Source organism: Protopterus annectens, chromosome 6.part0 (assembly GCF_019279795.1).
Source record: "Protopterus annectens isolate FY-2018-M chromosome 6.part0, PAN1.0, whole genome shotgun sequence".
NCBI lineage: Eukaryota > Metazoa > Chordata > Ceratodontiformes > Protopteridae > Protopterus > Protopterus annectens.
Window position 1 is genome coordinate 768,015,279 of NC_056737.1, and position 24,547 is coordinate 768,039,825.

The following is a 24,547-nucleotide window of genomic DNA, read 5'->3' on the forward strand; positions in this document are numbered from 1 at the left end:
CATTTCCACTGGGAGAGCCAGTATTACTCAGAATCCAAGAAAAGGCTCAGAGACTTCCTTTTATTACCTCAGCACAGGCCCCTTGCAATTCCTCCTGTTTTAGACATTGTAGATGATGTATTGTTGGAGTCCGGACTGTCTCCTGACTCTTTACCACCAGCTCCTGTTAAGCCAGACAGATACTACAGGGTTCCTGATTCACATAATTTCTTTACAAAAACCCTGCTGCTGACCCAGAAACTATCTCTCAGGGTCCCAAGGGGGTCAAGGCTTCCACTGCAAAAAACCCTATACCCTCTGATAGGGATTCCAGGGCCCTGGACTGATGGGGGGAAAAGATTTATACTTCTGCTACCTTGGCTGTAAGAGCTTTAAATTGTCAAGTTTCATGTGCTTAAATATCAGCAATATCTTATATCACTGCTTAAACAGAAAATGTTGACAAATTCAGAATGTGCAGAAAACAAAGAAATGCAGGATTTATTGCATTCAGCTGAACAAGTGGGAAAGCATATTCTCTAGAGGCCTCCTGCAGGGCTGCAGTAACAGGTTCTGTCATTAGGAGGCATGCTTGGTTAAAAGAACAGAATCTGCCCGATCATGTTAAAGCAAAACTATTAGATGCTCCATTACAGCATGATGCCTTGTTTGGTGCAGAAGAGGTGTTGAAGAAAATGGAGGACAAAGCTAAATCTGTGCAAACAGTGAAGGATTTCTTACAGGTACAGTCTCCCAGACTTAGCAGGAATTGGCCTACAAAGAATTGGTCCTTTCCAGTGTCAGGCCACAAAGAGGCAGATACAGATGCCCCAGAGGCAGATCAGGCCTAAACAATGGGGTGCTTCTACCTCCAAAAACGGAGAGGAAAAATCACATCCGTACAGGAAACAGTATCAATGACTTTCCCCTGCCAGCACCAAGCACTTATCTCCTGGCAGCTCCTTTGGGGGGAAAACTAGCACTTTCTTCACAAAATTGGCACATGATCACCCAGGACAAATGGGTCTTAAATATCGTCTCTCAAGGCTACAGGTTCCACTTTCACACCCTGCCAAGGCCAAACTGTATGCCAGACCTGCCACGCAATCAATGGGCAGAGGCACAAAAACAAGTTTCATCCTTCATGGACATGAGAGCCATTCAGCAAGTACCACAGCAAGAGCAAGGACTAGGATTTTACTCAAGGCTATTCTTGGTACCCAGAAAGGACAAAGCCTGGAGACCAATACTGGACCCGTCTATCCTAAACACATTCCTGAATATTCCAAAATTCAAAATGTTAACTCTGCAGCAGCTTCTGCCCATGCTGGGCAAAGAAAGCTTGGCTTGTGACTTTAGACCTAAAAGAGGCATACCTGTATGTCCCAATCAGACAATTATGCAGAAGCTACCTCATTTATAGCTGGCTCAATGCACTACCAATTCTCTGCACTGACCTTTGGCTTATCTACTGCGCCCAGGGTCTTCACAAAATGCCTGGCAACAGTAATTGCATTTTGCAGACAAAGAGGAATACAAATATATCCTTACTTGGACGACTGCTTAATTCAAGCAGAGAACAAGGACATTCTACTACAGCATCTGGCGTTTGCAAAAAGATTACTAACAGGTCTAGGGTACACAGTAAATGAAAATAAATCAAAACTCGTACCCTCTCAAGAGATAATATTCCTGGGTGCAAGTTTAAATACAACTGCCCAGATTGCAGACAGACAACTGACTACTTATTTCAAAATGTTGGCAACAAAGACCCAGTTATCTGCAAGAAAAATTCTGCAGGCTTTGGGCTTCATGGCATCCTGCATTCTGCTAATTCCATATGCAAGACTGCATATGAGGAAACTTCAATGGTATCTAAAAAGTGTTTGGACTCAACATTGCCATAGCCTGGAAACAATAATTACCCACATTCCCTGCCTGCAGCAGGAGTTTCGATGGTGGGTAAAAGCCTGTCACCTCAACACGGGACAGCCATTCACCTTACCCACAGCCAGGCAGACATTGACAACAGATGCATCAGATTACTTCTGGGGGCCCATATGGCAGGAAGATGTATTCAGGGCACATGGTCCGCAAGTCAAATGCATCTACATATCAATCAAAAAGAGATGCTAGCTGTTCAGAATGCCCTGACAGCCTTCAAGGATCTACTTCATCCAGGACAACTACTAATAAAAACGGACAATACTACAGTCATGTGGTACACAAACAAGCAGGGGGGCAGACATTCCTACCCCCTCTGCAGACTAGCCATGAATTTGTGGGACACAGCATTGACTTACCAAGTACATCTGCAAGCACAATTCCTGCCAGGAAGGATAAATACTCTGGCAGACGAACTAAGCAGAAACCTAATGGATCCCCATGAGTGGAAATTGGATTCACAAGTCTTCAGCATAATAACAAGGAACTGGGAATGCCCAGACATAGACCTATTTGCCTCCCCTCACAACTGCCAACTACAGAGATTATGCACAAGGACTTATCACAAGCAAGCATGAAAAGTGGATGCTCTAGCTTTCAGCTGGAAAAACCTAACAGTATATGCCTTTCCTCCTCTGCCTCTCCTCCCCAAAGTACTCCTCAAGGTCAGACAAGACAAGCCAAAAATGATACTGATTGTCCCAGACTGGCCCCGCCAGCACTGGTACCCAATCCTAAAGAGCCTGTCTGTATACCCAGCTTGGACATTACCTCAAATTCCTCACTTATTGACCCAGCAAGACTGCACAGCCAACTCAGGACCTTAAACCTGGCAGCATGGCGGATAATGTAGCCATTCAAGACACACCTCTCTCTAAAGCAGTGATGGATGTTATTTTGGAGGCCAGGAGGCCTAGCACCAGAAAATCTTATGCAGAAAAATGGAAGAGATTCTGTGCTTGGAACCAGGCACAAGGTATTGACACGATTGTTCCAAATATTCCTCAGATTATACAATACTTAACTGAGATGCTGGATAAAGGCCTTTCCTTTTCATCAATTAAAATTCATGCCTCTGCCATTTCAGCTCATTACAATACAGAACCACCTATTTTTTCACATCCATTACTAAGGCAGTACCTCAGAAGGGCCAAAAATATAAGACCTCCAAGGAGAGCACCAATAACTGCATGAGACCTCAACTGTGTCTTGGAAAAACTCACACTGCCTCCATTTGAGCCAGCCTCTGCAGCTGATATAAAATTCTTATCCTGGAAAACAACTCTGCTCCTAGCAATAACCTCCGCTAGACGAGTCTCAGAGTTACAGGCACTCATGGCTGTGGAACCTTTTATCATTTTCCATCCTGACAGGGTTTCTCTGAGGACAAACCCGACATTTATGCCTAAGGTAGTGTCCAGTGTGGCCCTTAACCAAACAATTAATTTGCCTACTTTTTACCCAAACCCACAGAATAAGGGTGAGAGACTTCTGCATTATTTAGACATTCACAGGCAGCTACGCTTCTACTTGGACAGAACCAAAGCTTTCAGAAAGACTGAACAACTTCTAGTGGCATATGCTGCAGGTTCACAAGGAAAGCCTATCTCAAAGCAGACTATTTCAAAGTGGATAGGCCACTGCATTCGTTTCTGCTATTCACAGCATGGCAAATTGGTACCTAAGGGCATTAGGCCACATTCAACCAGAGCAGCAGCCACTTCAGCAGCCTTCCTCAGAGGAGTACCAACCAAAGACATCTTAGAGGCTGCAACTTGGAGTTCAGTGCATACTTTTACAAAGCACTATCACTCACCTCTCTACTCTAAATCCAGGGCAGGCTTTGCCACTGCAGTTCTGCAGGGCCTGATAGCCTCTCCTAATCCTATTTAGCACCAGCCTCCCAACCTTAGCTTTGGGATTCAACCCAATTGTAATGACTGCAACAGTGAAACGTGATGAACATAGTACAGTTGTGTACCTACCATAAATGTAGATGTTAGAGTGTATTCACTGTTGCAGTCCAGGTTACCCTCCCATTTCCTTGCTGGGACTTATCTCTATTGGATACAACCTATGTGGTGTATTTGCTTGTAGATGAAGGAAAAGTTGTTTTTTGTGTATGCATGCTTATTGGCATAATTTAGCGTACCATTTTAGGGGCACCTGACATCTGGGACAAATGGCGTTGGCTGCATCTTTTATACCCCTGGCGCACCGACGTCAGGGAGGAGGTGACAACAGCTGACGCCGGACCTAGACTTTGGAATTCGGACCTGACTGCAACAGTGAATACACTTGAACATATAGATTTATGGTAGGTACACAACTGTACTTTTTGATCTCTAAATAGTTATTCCACACTGGTTTGGGAATCTGCCCAAAAGTGAGTTATTTAAAGTTGCTACCTGTCAGATGCCAGAATTCATCAAATCGCTCAACCACGAGTACCAGTATGACTACATCATGTGAGAGGTGAATGACTTGAGACCTTAGTGGACAATATGAAGAGACATGACTTAGATCTCAGATTGTGGCACAGGCAGGTATAAGCCTAGCCTTAAGCAGCATTCTAACTTCTCCAAGGATGATGTCTCAGTATGAATAAAAAAAAAAAAAATTGACTTTAACAGTTGGCTTAGCTTCTGGTGTCAGTCGAAGGTGATCCAGTATCTGTCAGCCTGGGAAGACATGGTTGACAGGCTATGCTGTTTTGCCAGAGATAGTCTGCACCTGCTTCATCTACGTTTTTGGATACTGGCAAAGGCATTAGCCACCCACTTTGTGCCTTTTTTAGGCAGTGTCAAAATAACCAACCTCCCAACATAAATTCCTCTCTAGATAAACTCAAGGTACTGCTGCTTAATGCTAGGAATCTAAACAAGAAACTGGACTCCCTGGAAGCACTCCTCACTTTGGAAGATGTTGACACCTCTGCAGTCACCAAGACATGGTTCAGAGGCGTGGAAAACACCCTGCCCGTACAAGGCTACAATGCCTTCCATATGTTCAGACCACAAACTGAGCGTGAAAGAATAAACCAAAGGAGGTCATGTCTCCATCTTCATTAATGATAAGTACACCTTGAGACTTGGTTAAACAGTATGACTCTTGAGCTGCTCCTTGTCCAGTTAACTATATGTAAAGTCCCCTACCAGATCATGGCTATCTATAGGTCCCCCACCATAAAACAGGAAAAACATTACCGCATACCTGGGCTTACTGGAGTTCACTTGTCATATAGACCAATGTCTTACTCTTGGATGATTTTAATTATCCTGCCATCAACTAGGAAATGTCAATGGAAATACTCTGAAACAGCTAATCAGCACACCCACAAGAGGCTCATATGTCCTGGACCTTGGATAGCACTCCCCACCAAGTGATGTCCTCCCTGGTAAGATCAGACCATTAATCAGTCTCGTTTTATGTAATCATAAGACCATTTACCCCATCAGGCTCAAAAGCTCTTAAGAAGTTTCAAAGCCCCTCGAACATAGATATTACAGACTCGCGTGCAGAGATTTACACCAGTGTCCTGTGTACCCACTTAAGCAGTTGTGTAGAATTGGCTGTACCTGACTGGATTAAAACCAGGTCTTTGCAAAAAATGAGCGACACTGGTGGACCCCTAGTATAAACAGGCTGTATGGCAAGACAAAGAAACTAATGTCCAAGAGCAAGAGGGAACTGGCTAAGCAAAGGAAGAAATCCCTCTCTAGCTTAAACAAACAAATTATAAATCTTGTCAAGTCCCCCAAAGCTAATTACAAAGCAAAAATAGCCTCCCTAGCGAAGGATAATGACAAGACATTCTTTAACTACGTCTGAAATCTAAAAAGGAATGCCCAGCTATACCCATGCTCAACCGGAGGTAGTAGCCAACCTGCTAGCTGACAGATTTGGAGTAAACTTCAACCCCCCCCCACCCCGTCTCCTTCAGTCATCCCCCAAAGTGCAGCTGCCGCCATTCCTCAGCCTATTTTCTCAAGAGAGCAGGTCATCTCTGTGGTTTCCAAGGTCAAAAACACAGCACGAGTAGGACCAGACAGCATGTCAGGTTGGCCTTTAATCAGCTTAAAACACAACTTAGCAGACCCACTTGGATCCCTATATAACCACAGCTGCGAACTGGCTATGTTCAAGTAGAATGGAGGACGGCAACAGTAACCCCTCTGCACAAAGGGGGACCATTAACCGACCCTGGCTATTGTAGGCCCATAAGCTTTACTAGTCTCATCTGCAAGGCCATGGAAAGAATCATTATGGACCTTAACAAGGACATAGATAATCTCCAAACTGTGGACCCAACCCAGTTCATATTCATCAAAGGTAGATCATACCTGTAAAACATGGTTGACTTCTTTGGGACCGTCACCAAGGCCCTGGACAAGGGAAAAGCCATGCATAACACCTATATTGACCTAGCCAAGGCATTTGACACAGTCCCCCACTCAGGTTTTGTAGAGAAACTCTCTCAATTGGGAATTAACCCCTGCATTACCAGATGGGTAGCCAACTGGCACACCAACAGAACACACACTGTCAAAATGGGTGATTTCACCTTTAGCAAAAGACCAGTCACATGTGGTGTACCACGTGATTCTATGCTGGGCTGCTTTCTGTTCAGAATTTATTTTTCAGAAGTCCAGGCAAACTAGGACAGCATGTGGCTGACCAGGTTCGCTGATGTTTGCAAATTGGGAGCAATCGAGTCCTCTAATAAGGGTGATGTACTGCAGACAGGGTTAACTCAGACAAATGACTGGTGCCAAAGCCAGGAATTAAAGCTAAATGGGAGGGTGTTGTTATTCCCTTTGGGAAAGCTGACATCCCTGGTAATTACATTATTGATAGCAGCCCCCCCCCCCCAAGTGTAGACCCAGTGGTACGTGATCTGGCTACTCAGGTTGATAGCAACCTGAACTCCTGAACTTTGATCACTGTGTATCCACAGTAGTAAGGAAATCCTTCTATGTGGTACATCTTATAAGTAAATGCATCACATCTACATCTAAGGATGTTATAACTCCATTATACTCTGCCCTCATCAGACCAATAATGGAGTACAGTGCTCCCCTTTGCATGCAGTTCACCAGACATCTGCAACTATTGGAGAGACACAGAGGTTCCTCACCAAGAAATTGCAGGGTGCACAAAAAAAGTCTTTCACAGAAAGACTGAAAGCCAAATTATTGTATTCTGTCTCCTACAGGTTGCTACGGTCTGACCTGTGCCTGGCTTACAGGACAGCCTCTGATCTGGCCCTGATGGAAATGTTGCACATTCATAAATCAAGCTGCACAAGGGTCACTTGCTCCTGGGATTTTAACGTAGTCTCTGACATGAGCAGGTCATGCTGGAGAGATGTATATATCTCCTAGAGTCTGCCACTTCTCTGGAACAAGCTTTCAATTCATGTGAAACGGAGCACTTCCCTGACCCTCCTCAAACGCAACCAAGATCAGTGGATGGGTGACAGCAGATTCACTCCTGGGGTGGAGGAAGTCATTATTAACTACCATAGACCCATACCTCTGCGAACGTCACTCACCTAACCACTGACATTTGGGGCAACTCGGGATAAATATGTCTTCCTCCAACCCCCCCAGATCTCGTTTGCCACTCGTGAGGGTCAGCAGCGTGGATTGCAGCTCCAAGTTTCCTCCGTGTTGGTGTACTTTATCCTTAATATTTTTCTTATCTTCTGTAACTCTCTGCTCCAGGTTCTCTTACTTTACCTACCCTATCCCTGTGCGCTAGTGTGTTGGTTCTTGTTTAAACGCTAGTGTGTTGGTTCTTGTTTAAAAAAAAAAAAAAAAAAGTTTTCTCTGTCTTCCCGCTTATAAATATATATATATATATATATATATATATATATATATATATATATATATATATATATATATATATATATATATATATATATATATATATATATATATATATATATATATATATATATATATATATATATATATATATATATATATATATATATATATATACACACACACACACACACCTGGAGACTGCCTGTTTGAGTGAGCTGCCCAGGCTTTAACCCCCCCCCCCCCACACACACACACACTTTGATAGGAGAAGCAAGCTCATTCTCAAGGGCATCCTCCCTCCGGTGGCTGCCATCCCTTCAATTTCTTCCGCCCAGGCTTCTGGGACTCCACCTCCCTCTAAGAAGCCCAGGGATGGGGAGATGTCTTGTCCCAAATACTGGGACAGACCTAACGAGCGGTCCCCTAACTGCATGTCTAGTGAGTAACCCCCGGCCAAGTCTAGGTTGGATGCGACCCAAGGTTTGTTTAGACTTCGGTCTCCACGTTTTTTGCAGGAGCCAGAGACCTCTCTGGGCAAATCCCCACTTTCTGCCTCCCCCTCAGCGGTACTCCAGGCCCAGGTCGGCAGCTTCTTCCATCCTGACCACCCGTAGTCATTCTGAAGCCGAGGTGGACAGGATGATGCAGATGTTCATCCGGACCCAGATCGAGTTGGGAATCTTGTTGGCTCCCTCCCCTTCCGGGGCTGGGAGCCTGTAGTCTGTTTTTCTTCCCATTGCTCCTTCTCCGATTCGACCCATGGCTTCTGAGTCATTGGGTCTGAAGTTTCCTGGCATTGAGACGTCGGCGCCGGTGGTTCCAGGTATCTCAATGCCAGCCATTTCCTGAGTGGTTTAACTCTGACCCTTTTTGGCTGTCCAACTCTCTGAGCCATAGTCTGGTTGCTGGATCTGAGGGGGTGGTGTCGGCTTTGAGGTTTTCGGAGTCAGACTTTCCACTCAGAGTCTCTGTGCCTGGAGGCTCTGCTCCGGCTTCTCTGTTAATGCAGAGGGTGACTGATCTGGTGCTACTCGCCACACCTTCAGGGATTCGTTTGCCCTCTGCCTTTGATATGGTGGAGAGGGTTCTCTCAGCTCCGTCAAGACCCTTGACATCTTCCTCCCAGTCCATCCTGGCTCCCTCTCTTTCTGGTCTGGAATCTGCCATCCTGCCCCCCTCTGGGGCAGGTTGTCGCCATTCCGCCCCATGGACTTACCTCTCGGAACTGTCTGAGGTTTCCGAGTCCTTCCCAGAGACCCCCCCCCCCAGAGGAGCTCCCTCGGAAACATATGTGGAAAAGGAGGCACTTGAACTCCCCACCAGTGTCCCTCACAGAAGACACTGACTTTGGAGGGAGGGGAGGTTTCCCCCCAGTCACCCCCAGATGATGTCTCCTTCAGAGACCTTATGGAAGTCCTGTGCCAGCTCGGGGGGGGGGGTTTACCCAAACACCCAACCTGGATGAGTCTGTGTTCCTGGAGGTGTTTGGCACAGGACCCTCTATCTACCGGGTGTCCCCTCCTGTGTATCCTCTTCTGGACTTAATTTCATCCAGGCATGGAAGGAACCAGACACGGTGGAGCCTAACCCCAAGCACCCTGACAAACTTTTCAGCACTCCATTGGATAGGCAACACTGGTATAAGGGATCTCTGGTAGTTGCCATGGTGGTTGCATCGGCCACCATGAAAGAGCTCACTTAAGCGTGTTTTACAGTCCATAGTCTGTTTTGGGAAGCAACTTGCATTTCAGCCATGTTTGCTTGTGTGTGCTGAATTACATGGCACATGTCATCAGATTCAGCAGGACCTGGTCAAAGAGGTTGCCGAGTCTGCTCCAGGGGTCCATGCTGGCAGAGAAGGTGTTCTCCCTATGGCCACCCTAATTTGATATCAAACACTTCTATGAGGTTCCTGTCACACGCTACTGAAGGTGCTTCTAGGGGGGCTGGCACAGGCGTTGCCATCAGGCGTCACGCTTGGTTCCAGCTTTGTGCTTTCTTGGAGTGCTTCAAGGCATCGTTTACAAATGCCCCTTATGACTGTTGCACACTCTTTGGTAAGATCGTTCAAGACACCCTAGTCCAGAGTGAGAAAGACTGGAAGACCTTGTCTGCTGTCGGGATTCGCTTCTATACCCCACAGTGATCCTTTTCCCGGAATCAGAGTTGGGTGAAGAAGATGTGGTTCCAATAGTCTCTGGGTTTTTCCCACAATGCTCAGGACTCGCCTTCACCCAGAGGCAGAGGGGGATACAATAGACACCATCCTTGTGGCAGTGGGGGTTTGAGGAATCAAGGGTCTCTAGATTCTTTCCCAGACAAGACCCTTGCAGCAGCTCCAAAAGGTTGCCTGTCTGCTTGTCGCTTGTCTCTGGAGGCAGTTGGGGGATGTCTTTCTCTGCATCTAAACAGGCTAGGAGTCTATCACAGACCGTTGTTGGGTGTTGTAGATAATATCCAAAGAATACTCTATCCCCTTCCTTCAACCCCCAGTTCCTCCCAAACACCTCCCTGACATCACACCCATGCAATGGAAGGAGGCAGCAGTGGAAATTTCCAAGCTGCTTGAAAAGCGAGTCATCCATCCCATCCCCCCAGACCAGTCCAGATCAGCCATCTATTCCAGGTTGTTTTTAGTGCCAAAGAAAAAGGTGGACTTTAGACCCATCCTGAATCTTTCAACCTTAACCTTGTCAGTCGCCAAGACAAAGTTTCGGATGGTCACTCTCCAGTCCATTCTGCCCTTTCTGCCGATAAATGACTGGATGTGCTCGGTGGACCTCCAAGACACATACTATCATATCAAGATGCACAGATGCTCTCGGAGGTTCCTCTTCTTCCAGCTGGGAGCCAGTCATTATTATTTCAGAGTGCTCTCCTGTGGGCTCACCACTTCTCCCAGGGTGTTTACCAAAGTGATGGCAGTAGTGCCGGTTCACCTGTGGCTGCAGGGGTTCCAGCTCTTCCCCTACCTGGATGACTGGCTCCTTTCTGCCCCCTCCAGGCATCTACTGTGTCAAGCCAGGGATCTCAAGACCACTCACCACCTCGGCATAACAATAAATCTCAACAAGTCCCAACTGGTACTAATACAATTTCTTGATTTTTTTATATTGAGGCTCACTTAGATGCTATCCAAAGCAAGGTGTTTCTAACTCCGGACAGACTGTTATTCCTGTGACATAATGTCTCTTGCATTGTTTAAACACAGTATCCCCCTGTGGATTCAGTTCTTCGGGTGTTGGGGTCCATGGTGGCCATGATTACTCTTATTCCAATGAATCGCCTCCATATGAGGGTTCTCCGATGGACTCTGGTGGTTCAGTGGTCATTGCTAGACCTGCCCTTGTCTCATCCAGTTTGGTTATCTCGAGCTTGCAGGGATTCGCTCCTCTGGTGGCTTCAGTCCCTGGATCATCTAATGGACCATCCATTTATTCTTCCCGCCCCGTTGACCACAGACGCCTCCTTGCTTTGGTGGTGGTGAGGGGAGCCATTGCATGGGAAGGACAGTCCAAGGCATGTGGTCTTCTCTAGAGACCCATCTGCATATCAATGTCCTGGAGATGAGGTCAGTGCTGTTGGTGTTGCAAGCTCTACATGCCCACCTTCCCCAAGAGACAATTGCCATCCAGACAGACAATATGTCTGTAGTCTAGTACATCAACAAATGGGGGAACCAGCTCTTTACCCCCTTTTTCGCAAAGCTATGAGATTGTGGGAGTGGGTGATTTCCTCTGGCCTATTTCTGGTGGCAGCACACATTCTGGGGGGGGTCCAATATACAGGCTCAGCAGATCTATTCTGATGCCTTACGAGTGGTGTCTGAATTCAGTAGCGAAGCAGATCTTTCTAAAGTGGGGTCAGCCTTGCTGTGATCTCTTTGCCTCTCTTAGAGCGAAGTACAGCTAGTATTTTGCTCTGAGCCCTCCTCCAGGGGAGTCCCCCAGAGACACTCTAGTTCATGTTTGGCCCTGCGGTCTACTGTATGCTTATCCTCCACTCCCTCTAATTTTGAAATTCATTCAGAAAGCTTGATGGCTGGGGAGCTTGGTGATCCTCATTGCCCCCTTCTGGCCTCTCCAAGTTTAGTTCCCCTCTCTGTGGTCTCATGCAGTGTGTCCCACTTGGAGACTAGACCCAGTCCCAAATCTGATCACACATCCCTCAGGTATTCCGCCCCCAGATTTAGTCACCCTGAAGCTCACGGCTTGGCTGCTCCAGTTCCAGTGATAGTTAAGAATCCCGGACTGTCTTCTGTAAAAAAGATTTTGGTAGCGGCTCACAGGTCTTCCACCAGGAAGGTTTATTTCAGTAATTAGAAATGTTTCTTCATATATGCTTCTCAGCATGATCTGGAACTCTTTACTGCTCCTGTCCACTCCATTTTGGAGTTTTTAGTGAATATTTTTAATCATGGCGCTAGTTTTTCTACGCTAAAGGTACAATGGGCAGTGATCTCCAGTTTTCACATAGGAGAGAATTTGGCTTCTTTGGCTTCTTCCAGGCTTTGTAAAGCCTTTTTGAAAGATACTTTTTTACTTAGGCTCCAGTCAAGGACCCCAACTCCCTTTTAGGATCTTACATTAGTACTACAAGCTTTGGTTTCTCCCCCATTTGAACCAGCAGCTACACTTGATTTGCAGCTCCTGTTTGGAAGACTGCTTTTCTGGTCACTATTACCTCGGCCAAGAGAGTGTCTGAGATCCAGGCTTTATCTGTCAAGCCCTTTATATGGTGTTTCATAAAGACAGGGGTTCTCTAAGGTTGAATCCCTCATTCCTTCCAAAAGTGGCATCTGAGTCTAACATTAACCAGGTAATCTATCTCCCTGTTTTCTTTCCGAGCTTCCAGAATAAGGGAAACTGTAAATTGCACATGCTTGATGTTCACAGGCAACTGCTCTTCTGTTTGCATAGAACAAAATCCTTTCATAAGTCTGATCAGCTTTTTGTTTCCATTTCAAAGCCTTTCTTAGGAAAACCTGTATCGAAAGTAACTATTATTCATTGGATCTCTGACTGCATTGGGTTGGTTTATCGAGCCAAAGATTGTCCCCATCAGGTCATGTCAGGGTGCATTCTACCAGGTTTGTAGCTACTTCTGCAGCCTTTTGGTCTAGGGTTTCCTTGGATGACATTTGCTCTGCAGCTACTTGGGCGTCATCACATATGTTTACCTCTCATTACAAATTGGATCTCCTTTTCACAGGCAGGGCATCTTTTGGCTCAGCCATGCTCCAGAACATCCTTCCATGAGAAGCTCCCAGGGCTGTTTGGTAGCTGGGGACTCTGTCCCACAGGTTGAAGATCAGATGAAAACAACAACTTCAAATAGTTATGTAGTCACCATAAAGTTCCATCTGAGTTGCTGCTTTTCATTCGTCTTCATCTCTCTCCCTTTTTCCCCCTTCCTTGTGTGGGCTGTGTAGTGGACCAGATGGAAGTGACAAAGTCCCTACTCTGGCAAACCTTTTTCATTATTGAGCTAATGGGTGCTAATGCCAGGGTTTTAGGCATAGGGTTAGGTTGGGGTGCTACTGTCTGCAGCAAACTCGAGCTGACTGGAGGAGGGAGACTGGTATTATGGGTAGGGGAGGAGCTTTGAGCTTGGATCCGATGCTGGAAATTGTATCAAAGTCTGATCCGTACCAGATCTGTGTTCAACAGGTTGAAGACAAATGAAAAGCAACGGCTCGGATGGAATGTTATGGTGAGTACATAACGTACATAACCTTTTTTTTAGTTCATGTTCCCTCCCACCACCCCCTTTTGTGACTCCTCCACCTGGAGTTGAGGTGGCACCCCTATCTGTTCATGTTCCCATTCCTGTCTATAAAACCAGGCACTGTCCTCTGTTTGTGAGCCCCTCTCTCTGAGGCTTCCCAGTTAATCATCTTGGGGTGTATTTGACTGGCACTGGGGCAACCACCTTAGAGCATTGTGCACTGGGGTGGGCTAGCTTCTCCTTTGGGTCTGCCAATCCAAGAAAGATCCAAAAAGGGTGTTGGCCGATGCACTTTTTTTTTTGCTATTGATGTCCTTGTGCTGGAAAGAAGGGAGTCATCTGAAGCTGTAGGGAGGGGAAGAGATTAGGAAGACTGGCTGGCTGTGGGCCTCCTGCCCAGCAGTGCATGTCGCAAGTGTGAAGGCTGTGTAACAGTGAAGCTACTTTAACATTTACTATTATGGTAAGTTTCTAACACAGCTGCACTTCATGGTTTGCCCCCTCAGACATCTGTACTTTTTTAGTGATTTATTTATTGCTTTCTATGCACACACAAAAATTTGTAATGGAAGATGAAACGCACATTGGGTAATCAGAAATGTTTGTTTTTATTATATAATCATTGGCCTTTAAGTAGCTGTTTTTATACTGTTTGATTGAGTTGCCTTTTTTATTTTTAATGTCCAGGGAGGAAAGTGAAAACAGAGAGTCAGATGAGGAAAAGCGTGAGGGAAATCTGGACCTCTTTTTAGCAGGAACTAAAGTGAAAGTGAAGTATGGACGTGGAAAAACACAGAAGATATATGAAGCTAATATCAAGAGTAGTGAAAATGACAATGGAGAAACTCTCTATTTAGTGCACTACTATGGCTGGAATGTAAGGTAAGACTACAGTATTTCATTACCCAGTACTTAATTTGTAATTTTGACTTTGGATTAAATTGAGATCTCCATGAAAAAAGTGGAAAATGCATTTCTAAGCTCCTGATGAACTATTTGCAGACATGAAAATTAGTGTGAGTGCCAGGTATAACTGCACAGTTGAGTGGCAGCTCTGCTGTTTGGATTAACCCACGTTTGCAAACGGATTGATATGTTTTGGTTGGATGGGAGTGCCTGATGATCTGCATTTTAGTTCTCCCAGATTTTGCAGAACATCCCTGATTATGCATCATGTTTTTGGTCTCTGCCCTATTCTTCATAAAATTTTCCATTTTATGGTAAATCACTTAATACTACATTCAGTAATGCTGGACATTAATGCATGTTACTGCAGTACCTGATGTGTGAAATATTACTCTAATTCATGTGTAATGTTAACAGTTCTTGATTTTGGGTCTTTGTTTCCCCATTATTTTTGACTTTTTCCATAATTCTGGAGCAAGCCTGTAGAGAGCTGTGGTGTGCTTAAGAAAATCATCCGCTGATCATTTTAAGGATGTTTAGTACTCCCTTCATTGCAAGCTGGAGGTGACGCTGTAAATCATTTAGAGTAGGCTCTACTATGCTTGACATAGGTTCATAGGTTGGTACTAGGCTGTCGGCCCTAGGGCCTATGCAAGCCTAGCCATAACAATTCCCTGGATATTTCTTCCCACAGTATTTACTTCTTTGGACCCCTGTCTAGCAGGGCAACTGACATGATCCTCTGGGTGAATATAGGTTCATAGGTTGGTACTAAAGCCATGATGTTGAAAACCTTTGTTGTAACTAATAAAATGCTGAAGAATGGACTTTGTTGGACATAGCAACCTACAGATAGTACCAGAAAATGTACGTTTTGGAATGGCCTGTTGATTGACTGTAGAGAGGCCACTGGCCTCTTTAATATCCTTTGATTAATATTTGAGTATTGCTCTCTAATGGGAAGTGTCCTGCCCAGGGTGGAGTACATCCTGCCAGTATACCAAAGCTTGGGTGCCTTCCCCTTGTGATGTACATCAGATCTATGCAGTAGAGTACCAGCTATACATAAGGGATGTATGGCCATAAAGTTCCTCAGAACTTTCTCACTCCCAGCCCAAGAAAGACTGTTTCTCAACTGTCTGTCAGCCGTATGGCCTGTGTAAATTTCCAGTCATTGTTGGCTCATAAATTTCCTATTGAGGAGTCTTCCTGTTTTAATAGCTCTGACTAATTTTGTCTTTTTCTTTTCATGTCAGCTGAAGAGAGAAAAATATAACTGTTGCAGGATTCTTTTCCTGCAAAGGTAGTTATATTAAGTGTTTTTCCTACTAGGTTCAAATCATAACTTTAGTGAGTGCTCTGTTTGCAAGTCTTTTGTCCCTATTAGAAGTCACTTGGCATATCTGAAGGTCTATTTAGAGAACCAACGACTTAAGGAGCTTTTTTGAGGTAGGATAGCCTTAGAGTTGTATCTTTCAGACTTCCGCCCAGCAGCCACATAAGAAAGCTAAGAAATCTAAACTTTCAGAGGTTACCGCTGTGTGGTTGGAGCCAGACATCTCCGAGTCACATAATGAGCTCTCAGACCATTAATCTTCTTTCCTTGCTCCAACTTGTAACACCACCCTGAATCTGACAATGGGCAGCTTCTGAGTATGCGCCCTTTAGCTGATCAGATGGCCGGCACAGCTTTGAAAGGGGAACCCTTGCTGGTGATATCTGTGGAAGTCGTAAATATAGTGTAACTCCTTGTTTGTGAAGACATCCCGGGTACCCTTTTGGGGTATATTAGCTGTCTGCCAGATCTCTTATCATTTCTAACACTCATAAATATGAATCTGAAAACAAAGTATACTTCCTCATCTGATCTGCAACAGGAGTGGTATAATTTTTCTTGAGGGCTTTTCAAAACTCTTATGACATTGAAGCCATCTCTTTTCTTTCCACATCTTCTTCTACTTCTCAAAAAAGGAAGAGGATTGACTGTGAGAGATTTTGGATGCACATTCTTAAGGAGAATAATAACTATACAAAATATTATATTTATAAAGTAGCAGAAAGTAGTCTACGAACCTTGCCAGCACAAGAAAGGAAAAGGAAATGTTGCCAGCAAGGAAGACTGTAAGTAGGGGTACAGAGAATAGACAAGAGGGGGCTAGAATTTATTGAAGAAAACTGGCAAAGAAGTCACCATATTGGGAACAAATAGGGAGGGAAAAAGTAATAGAATGGGATGAGACCAAGGAGACATTTGGACAGCAGGCCAGAGACTGCCTTTCTTACCAGAAATTGATGTTGATGTATAAACAAAGAAAAGTGATAGGGGAATCCTAAGTGAAAGGCCTGATCTGATATTTTCAGCTGACTCTAGAACAGAAGGTGCTGTTGAGAGGAAAAAAAAAAGAATAATTGAAGGGCATTTAAAATATTACATCGTAGCCATACAAATCAATCAGAGGAGATTAGAAAAGACCTGGAAGAGAGATTGGATAAGCAGTTTTCAAGGGAACAATGGGAAGACATACATATAGCTACCATGTATGCAAAAAAGTCTAAAAGGTTTAGGATTTTTGCATGGAAGTGTTTGCATGGGTGTTTTTATACTTCAGGCAGACTTTTTCCTTGGGTAGATGGCAAATATTGGAAGTGTTATGGGGAAGAAATTGGTAACTAGGAACATACTCGGGGAGTGTAATGAGTTGTCATACTATATGAAATTCCCTACAGAGTACTGTGTCAGCAATATATTTTGTGATTAAGTGGGTGTAACTAAGGAAATGATTATTTTAAGCTGGGACACCGTATCTGAATTGCCTAGACATAGTAAGGCCTTGTTGAGTTTAATTCTGATGGCTGCCAAAAAAAAAAAAAAAACATTTACCAGAAAATGGAAATCAAATACAGTTGGTTTAGATTTTGAAGTATTGAATATTGTAACAGAGCTAAAAGAACTAGAAGTGAGATCTTTTGTAAAGGGAAGGAGCAAATTGCATAGAAATGAATGGAAGTTGTGGTAACAATATATGCAGAATAATGCTGAGGAGTGAGGTTTAAGAGAAGCCAGGAATTGAGCAATTTCTGTAATGTTGGCTTGATAGATATGAAAACAATGTATGTGATGTATAATGTAACTGGAAACACGTTGATAGTTTTTCTTTTGTATTAATGTGTGTTACCTATGTTTTGGTATTTAATTTTGGTAAAGGTGTTTATATAAAAAATGAAGAGGGATACTATAGAAGAGCTTTCTTCAGATTTGGATGAGAAACCTTTAGCTTATTCCTCACTGATCCTCTCCTACTGGAAACACGTCAGCGGATGAAGATGCACTTTCTTCTGACTCTCCTTTGGGTGACTTGTCTTTGGTGATACTGTTTTAAAAATGATGCAACACATCCACTGGGAAGGTAAGCAAAGTTTTTGAAGTATGAAAGAAGTGGTATGACCTAGTAAAGTGGAGGTCCCTAAGCCTTCGGCTATCCCTTCTGTGCAGGATACTTTTTCACGATAACTTGTCTACTTCCCTGACTCCTTATACACAGCCACCTGCTCCTAAAAAAATTTGTCCCAAATTCTCATATATTGTACAAAAATCCTTTCTTGGATCCTACTGTAACTTAAGTTGACTCTAAGGATCTATATTCCTACTGTCTACACACACCTCGCCCTCTACAAATGCTATACCCCTACAGGGTAGTAGGGATATGGATATTTGTGGGGAAAAATGTATACATCTCTGCCATTCTTCCTTTCTGTGCCATAAACTAGCAGACTCGTGCTCTGATATCTGTTGTCTATTTTTGATAACCTGAACAATCTAATTTCAAACATTCCTGGCTCTGATAATAAAACCCCTTCATTGCCTAGGCTTAGTTCTGTCACATGGGTAGCAAGACATTCAGTAAAATGTGGCTGTGATGCTGCTGATGCCTGTTTTCGTGCATCAGCAATTGGAATGGTTTTAAGGAAGTACTCATGGCTATGTTGATGGACTTTATGTAATAAAGTTAAGGCTAAGTTGCTATATGCACCTTTCAGAAGGACCTTCTTTTTGGTCCAACATCTGCTGAAAATTTAAAAAATGTGTAAGAAAGGAGAAATTCATGCAAGATTTTGTCAACTTTGTTTCTTTTTCCTGTGCCACAATTTCAAATGAATTACCCTTCTACAGCTGGATGCTTCTTTTACAAAGGCCAAAACTTGAAGCAAAAAGGTAAAAAAAAAAATCTCTAAAAGGAAGAGGTAGGAGAAACCTAAATCAGAATTCAAAGGACCAAAAGGATCCTTTGGAGGCGAGACTTGTACTTAAGACTACCAACCTCAATGCCCCCACCCGTTTTCCTCTTTAACCAACTGCTTGCCTTTCTTTCAGGGAAACTCTGTCCCTGCCACTTTGAAGATTCCAGAAGGTGTACTAACTGACTTGAGACCTCCCCCCATTTTCTTCTGGAATTCCCTAAACAAAACCTGTGATTTGCAGTCTTAGGATACTTATTCCATCGGGGAAGCATAAAATTAATCTCTCATCACCAAAAAGGGCAAGGATTGTATTCGGGGTTATCCTTTGCTCAAAGAAAAGATTACATATTGAGACAAACTTTGCACAGTTTCCTATGATTTCCAAAATCCAAGATCTCTTGAAAGTCGTGTTTCTGTGATTCTTCCTTAAGCCTTTCTGTTTACCACATCTTCACATTTCTATTCGTCCAGATCAACAAAAAATCTTCAGATTTTGTGCTCTTGGATTTCATTTTCAACTTTCTGCTTTCTTTTCATCTTTCTATAGCCCCAAGGGTATCACATGTTTAGCCCCTGTGATAGCATTCTGCAGGCTCCAACTAATCCATGATACTCTAAATGCAATCTTCTAATCCAAGCTTTATTTAAAAAAAAAAAAAAAAATGTTTCCTTAGGATGCTAAACTGAGCACTTGTGCACAACATATTTCCTTCAGGGTAGAATGCCATTTTCCTCTTCCCTTTTAACTTAGAATTGACCTCTGCAAGAGAGATTTTGAGAGCCCTGGGCTTCATGGCTTCAGCAATACAGATGATCCCATTTGCCAAACTCCACATGAGGAAGATTTTGTGGTACCTCAAGTCAGTTTGGGTACAGCATTGTCACACTGAACTTCATGATTCCTCTCTTGCACTTCATAAAGAAAAATAATTTCATTTATGGCTCAAGCAGATGTCAGTCAAACCTGGAGTACCCTTTCTCGTTCTTGGTGCCCATCAGAAAGTCTTGGGGAGTGTCTTCTCTGGGCATGGTCAAGACAGAACAGGTTCAGATGTAATAAATAAGGAAATTAAAGCCCTGATCTTAGCCCTTTAAACCCTTCATCTGTGGTCTCCACGGACTCTACATATTTTGCCAGACGCATCTCTGCAGGTTAGCCCTGAGGGTTTAGGAGATTGTGTCTGTTTTCTATGCAAGTTGCATCAGATTAAAGATTATAGATTAACTCTATGGCAAATTACTTGATCATGTCCAAGGCAGAGCATCATTAATAGATGCTAAAGAGAGGGATCTTCCTACATATTGCCCATCAGTTGGGAACTTCACAGAGTTGGGTAACAGGTTTTTGATACCATTCTGGCACATTTTTATTTCCAAGAGAATTTACTTTGTTACATGTGGCTAGAAAACATGTTGCAATAAAAATCTTATATTTCCATATGGAGGACATTTTTAATTTGTTGCCAAAAGAAATGAAAGGACCCCTACTAACGAGTATCTCGATCATCCTCAAATACTTGCGTGAGCTGCTCAAATCTGGCCCGTCATACACTTCCATTAAGTGGCATTCGTCATCCAGTTCTGCCTGCTTGGCATATGGATCCTCCTCTTTCTTCACCCTATGAGATCAGACGATTCCTAAAAGGTGTCCTTCATATCAAGCCTCCAAGAAAATACATTCCTCCCCCTTGAGACCTGTACTTGCATTGAAAAAGTTAACTCTCTTCCTTTAAAATTCTGCACATAAAAAACTGCTTTGTTAGTGGCTTTTGCTTTTTTAAAAAGAATCTGAGTTCCAAGTTGTTATGGCGTCTCTCCCTATCCTCATTTTTCACATAGACAGGGTTTCCCTTTGGATTAATCCTTTCATACCTAAAGTCATAAATGAATGTCTTTAAACCAGTCCATTCATTTATAACGGTTTTCTTAACCCTCCTAATAGGAGGGAAAGAATTCTTTATTTGCTGGATGCTCAGATAGCTGATATTTCTATTTGGACAAACTTAACTTTCTAGAAAATCTGATTAAACTGATAATTTCCCATGAAGGTAAAAAGATGGGGTTTCAATGCAGCTGTGTTTATATGTTTTTGTTTGGTGATTATCTGAGCTACTTCTCTACTACATGGGTTTATTGTATTCTGGTGTCAAAGGGTAAGAACAAAAATGTGTTCCAAGAAGAAATACGAGGGTAAGTGTGGATTGGTAGTGTTTTGGTGTAATAGAAATGAGAGAAAGGGAGAGTGAGGTTATACAAGATGCTTGGTAATGCAGAGTAGCATAAGGAAAACATTGTGGTAGAATTGAGTAAAAACTGTCAGATACTTGAGAGAAAAATAAACTGTTTGGACAGTTGGCTATGCTTTATAAGGTCTTAGGACCCCATATGTGAGAAAGCCCTTGAGCAAGTTTGAGACTTTTTAAAAGCTTGAACTTGGTTTTTAAAGCAATGGTAGAGTTCATTGTTTTGGAAGGGAGTAACTAGGTGCACTGTGACCCATCTTTGAGTTAGTTTTGTTAGTATTCAAGTAATATTGGTTGGGTGAGTGAATGTACATGTCTGATAGTAGTTTGCCGTTTTAAGACACTGGGTAGGGTTGATTATCAATCAGTTTGGTTATTTTGCACTTCGCTTTTCATGCTTACTTTCCACGTTCATCCATTTCATTTTCTTCAGAGCTGTATAGTGGTTGTTGAAGGCTGAGCAGTTACAGATTTTGCAGTTTTGTTCTAGGTTGATATCATTTTGGATTGTACAGAAGTTTTAGGTATTTCAGTAGCCAATGCACTGAGTTTACATAGCAGTAGTGATGTTTGTATCTCTCTTGGTTGTAGTTGTAAGTCTATTAATTCTGTATAGAACATACGTTCTGTAGTTGTCTTCTGTGGTGATGTCTGTATGGTCTTAAAAGTTAAGCATATGATCACTCGCTACTGCCAGGTATTTCCTTGCATAGAGTATTACAGTAGATCTGATTCTCCTTGTATGGTTGCAGGTTGTTTTTGAAAGTGTTATGTGGCATTTTTGAAAATTTAGCAGTTCTGGGTTCTCCCTTATTTTCTATTTGTGCATTTTGCTTTATTTAAGAAGTTAGTAATGTGAAATAAAGGCGAGTTCAGATATTAGGCTTTGAAGATCTTTTGATGAGTGAAATAAAGTGGAGTTGTCAGCGTACTGGACAATTGCAGTTCTTTGCATCATATTGGTGAATATTATTGATCAAGAGTGATGGCTTACTTATTGAGCCTAGTGCTGGGAATATGAATAGATCCAGAGAGACAACTTTTAATTTGCACAAGTCATTAATACATTTAAGTATGTTTTAAAATTGCAAGCTGCATGTGTGCAGGTATGTTTATTCATCCATGTAGTACCCTTATGCTCCACTGTGCGTGCAAACACCTGTGTCAAGCCTCCCTGCTAGTCCTTGAAAGGAGCATGTGTCCTGAGTGTTCCATTTTCAGCTTTCAGATGCATTCCTTGGAGGAAAATTTGCAATGGGGCATTGCTAATCAGGACAAACATGTCTGCCAACATCTCCTTTACTAGATATACTGCCACTTTGAGAAGCTGCTCTGTGAAACTATTTGGTCTAATATTAAAAATCTAAATACAAGGAATATTGGGTGCCTGATAATGTTGTACAAAGCAAACATGCAACTGGTATTTTAGAATACAACAGTAACTTCTGTATTTACAGTTTTACACAGTTGCAGTACCTTGAATTTGCAAAGAGGGAGGTACACCAAGAAATTAAAACCAAGTGACGTCTTATAAGGAACGCTGCATATATTTAAATGTATAGATCTTAGTGTTATACAAGAAACAAATTTATTTTGCCATACATAGCATTTTATGACAAGTCCATGTAAGGAATATTAGATATTGAACTTTTTATCAGGTATGTTGTGCTATAAGAAATAAGGAACTTAATTTACAAATGTAAAGTTTTAGGGCTAGACTAAGACAATCATGTTTTACATTAAGATTACCCAAATTACAGATCATTTGAGGATTTTAAGTCCTTAAATATATTCAAAAAATAATTTTGATGACTGGGTAGGGGCTTTGGCATGTGAACCTGAAATTAGGGAATGTTCATAGGTTGGTACTAGGCTATCCGGCCCTAGGGCCTATACAAGCTTAGCCATAACAATTCCCTGGATATTTCTTTCTGCAATATTTATTCCTAGATGGTCATTGACCCGTAGCCAAACTTATGAAACCAAATTACATTACAGTTCTCAGTCTTCACTATGTTGTCACCCAAGTGGTATGGTTCAGGTTGGTAACTGTCACCCATTATTATGTATTGGGTATCCAATTTCCTATACTTGTGCCTAGTTATAATGTACACTTCTTTCATGTTCACATTGTGCTGTGCTGAAACACCTGCCGGTCCATTATGCTTCTATAGACATTCAAGCTACTTAATACTTCTGCATATTGTTCATGCTTGTACTGAGGTACCTATCCCTGCAAAAGCTTTCTTACCTTGCCCACCATGTGCATTTCTAATTTTATCACATAACTTTAAGAACTGTATTCTTTGTTCATTTATAACTGATTATTGACTGTTTTTCTGGAAATCTGTTTTGAAATGGGACCACCACCCAGCTGAGCAATCTGGCAAATATAAATTAATTAAATAAGTAAATTGTGTATTGGTGCAGACTGTTTTTATTGTCTGTGTTTAGGAACAAGTGATTGTCATAAAGTTGACTCCGATTTGTACTTTACTTTCATCATTTGTGATTTTGCTGTTGCATTCACATTTTTACCCATTTTTGCTGGTGGTAGTAATTTTATTGTAATTTGCTCATAGGTATGACGAATGGGTGAAACCTGATAGAATTATCTGGCCATCAGAAAAAGGTGGAAGAAAAAGAAAATACAATAGAAAATTAAAGGTAAACTGCAAGATAAGTTTTTTTTTTTTCTCTCTCTTTTTTAAAGGTCATGCCATTCAGTGCTTCCCTAGAAATAAATGCTAGGGATTCGTATCACAGCATCTTCACTCATTAAAAACTACACAACAGCCTAGCAGCAAAAACACTGTTGATTGAAACCAGGAAAACCATATTAATACTATCAAAGCAATTCATGTTTTCACTAAAGCCAGTAAATGCCCCAAAATATTTTGTCCACAGGGGCAGGTTTCTCCACACACCCATTCATTGGGAATATTGTCCCCAGCATCCCTGTAATAAATATTGCCTACATAAGCACTACTCCATGGAACTTGACTATAACCCAAGGTCAGTTCGGTAATATAAGGGATTAATTTCATATCCTCTTCACTCACAAAACTACCCAACTGTTTTACAGCACAAAACAGTGTGAAAACCAGCAAAATTGGCTTCCAAAGCAATACTAATTTTAGTAATGTGAGTAAATAACCAGTTTTTCTCATTGCGGAAAGAGTCCTCCACACTTCTGTTCATATACGTATAGTCCCCTGCCTCCCTAATAAATGTTATGCTTATGAACCTTGCTCCATGGAATTGAGGGAAACAGTTGGCATCCTGGGTGCTAGAAAACCCACTCTGAGTGAGTGTGAGCAGTAATTACTGGATGACCTGTTATGGTGGACGACAGGGGTGTCTCAGTTCATCTGCAATACTTAACAAATGGTGGTGGCTGAGTGGAGCAGCAAGCATCACATGGGCCAACAGCATGCACTTGAACTTCTAGGTAGCCAAATGTAGTAGTTGAATTTGATGTATGTGTGCGAGAAAGCATGCATCACTGGACCAGCACTGCGAGCCATACTTCAGCCTTGAGAGTGTGCACATAAAGCCACCAGGATGTGGGGTTAGTGAATTTAATCCCCAATCTGCTAGGTTGATGGTTTCTCTGCTTGCTGACTCTTGCATCCATCAGTAGCCAAGTGGCTGTGGGGTGCTGTAATGAATGAA

General features: G+C 42.6%; 1 protein-coding gene across 1 annotated transcript in view; it reads left to right on the forward strand.

Annotated features, from left to right (window-relative positions):
• The window catches only part of ARID4A (AT-rich interaction domain 4A), an 877,572-nt gene that overhangs the window by 602,999 nt on the left and 250,026 nt on the right, over positions 1-24,547 (forward strand). The window contains exons 17-18 of the mRNA XM_044073577.1: positions 14,172-14,366; positions 23,455-23,618. Coding sequence (XP_043929512.1) covers positions 14,172-14,366; positions 23,455-23,618 — 359 coding nt within the window. The remainder of the gene's footprint in view (positions 1-14,171; positions 14,367-23,454; positions 23,619-24,547) is intronic.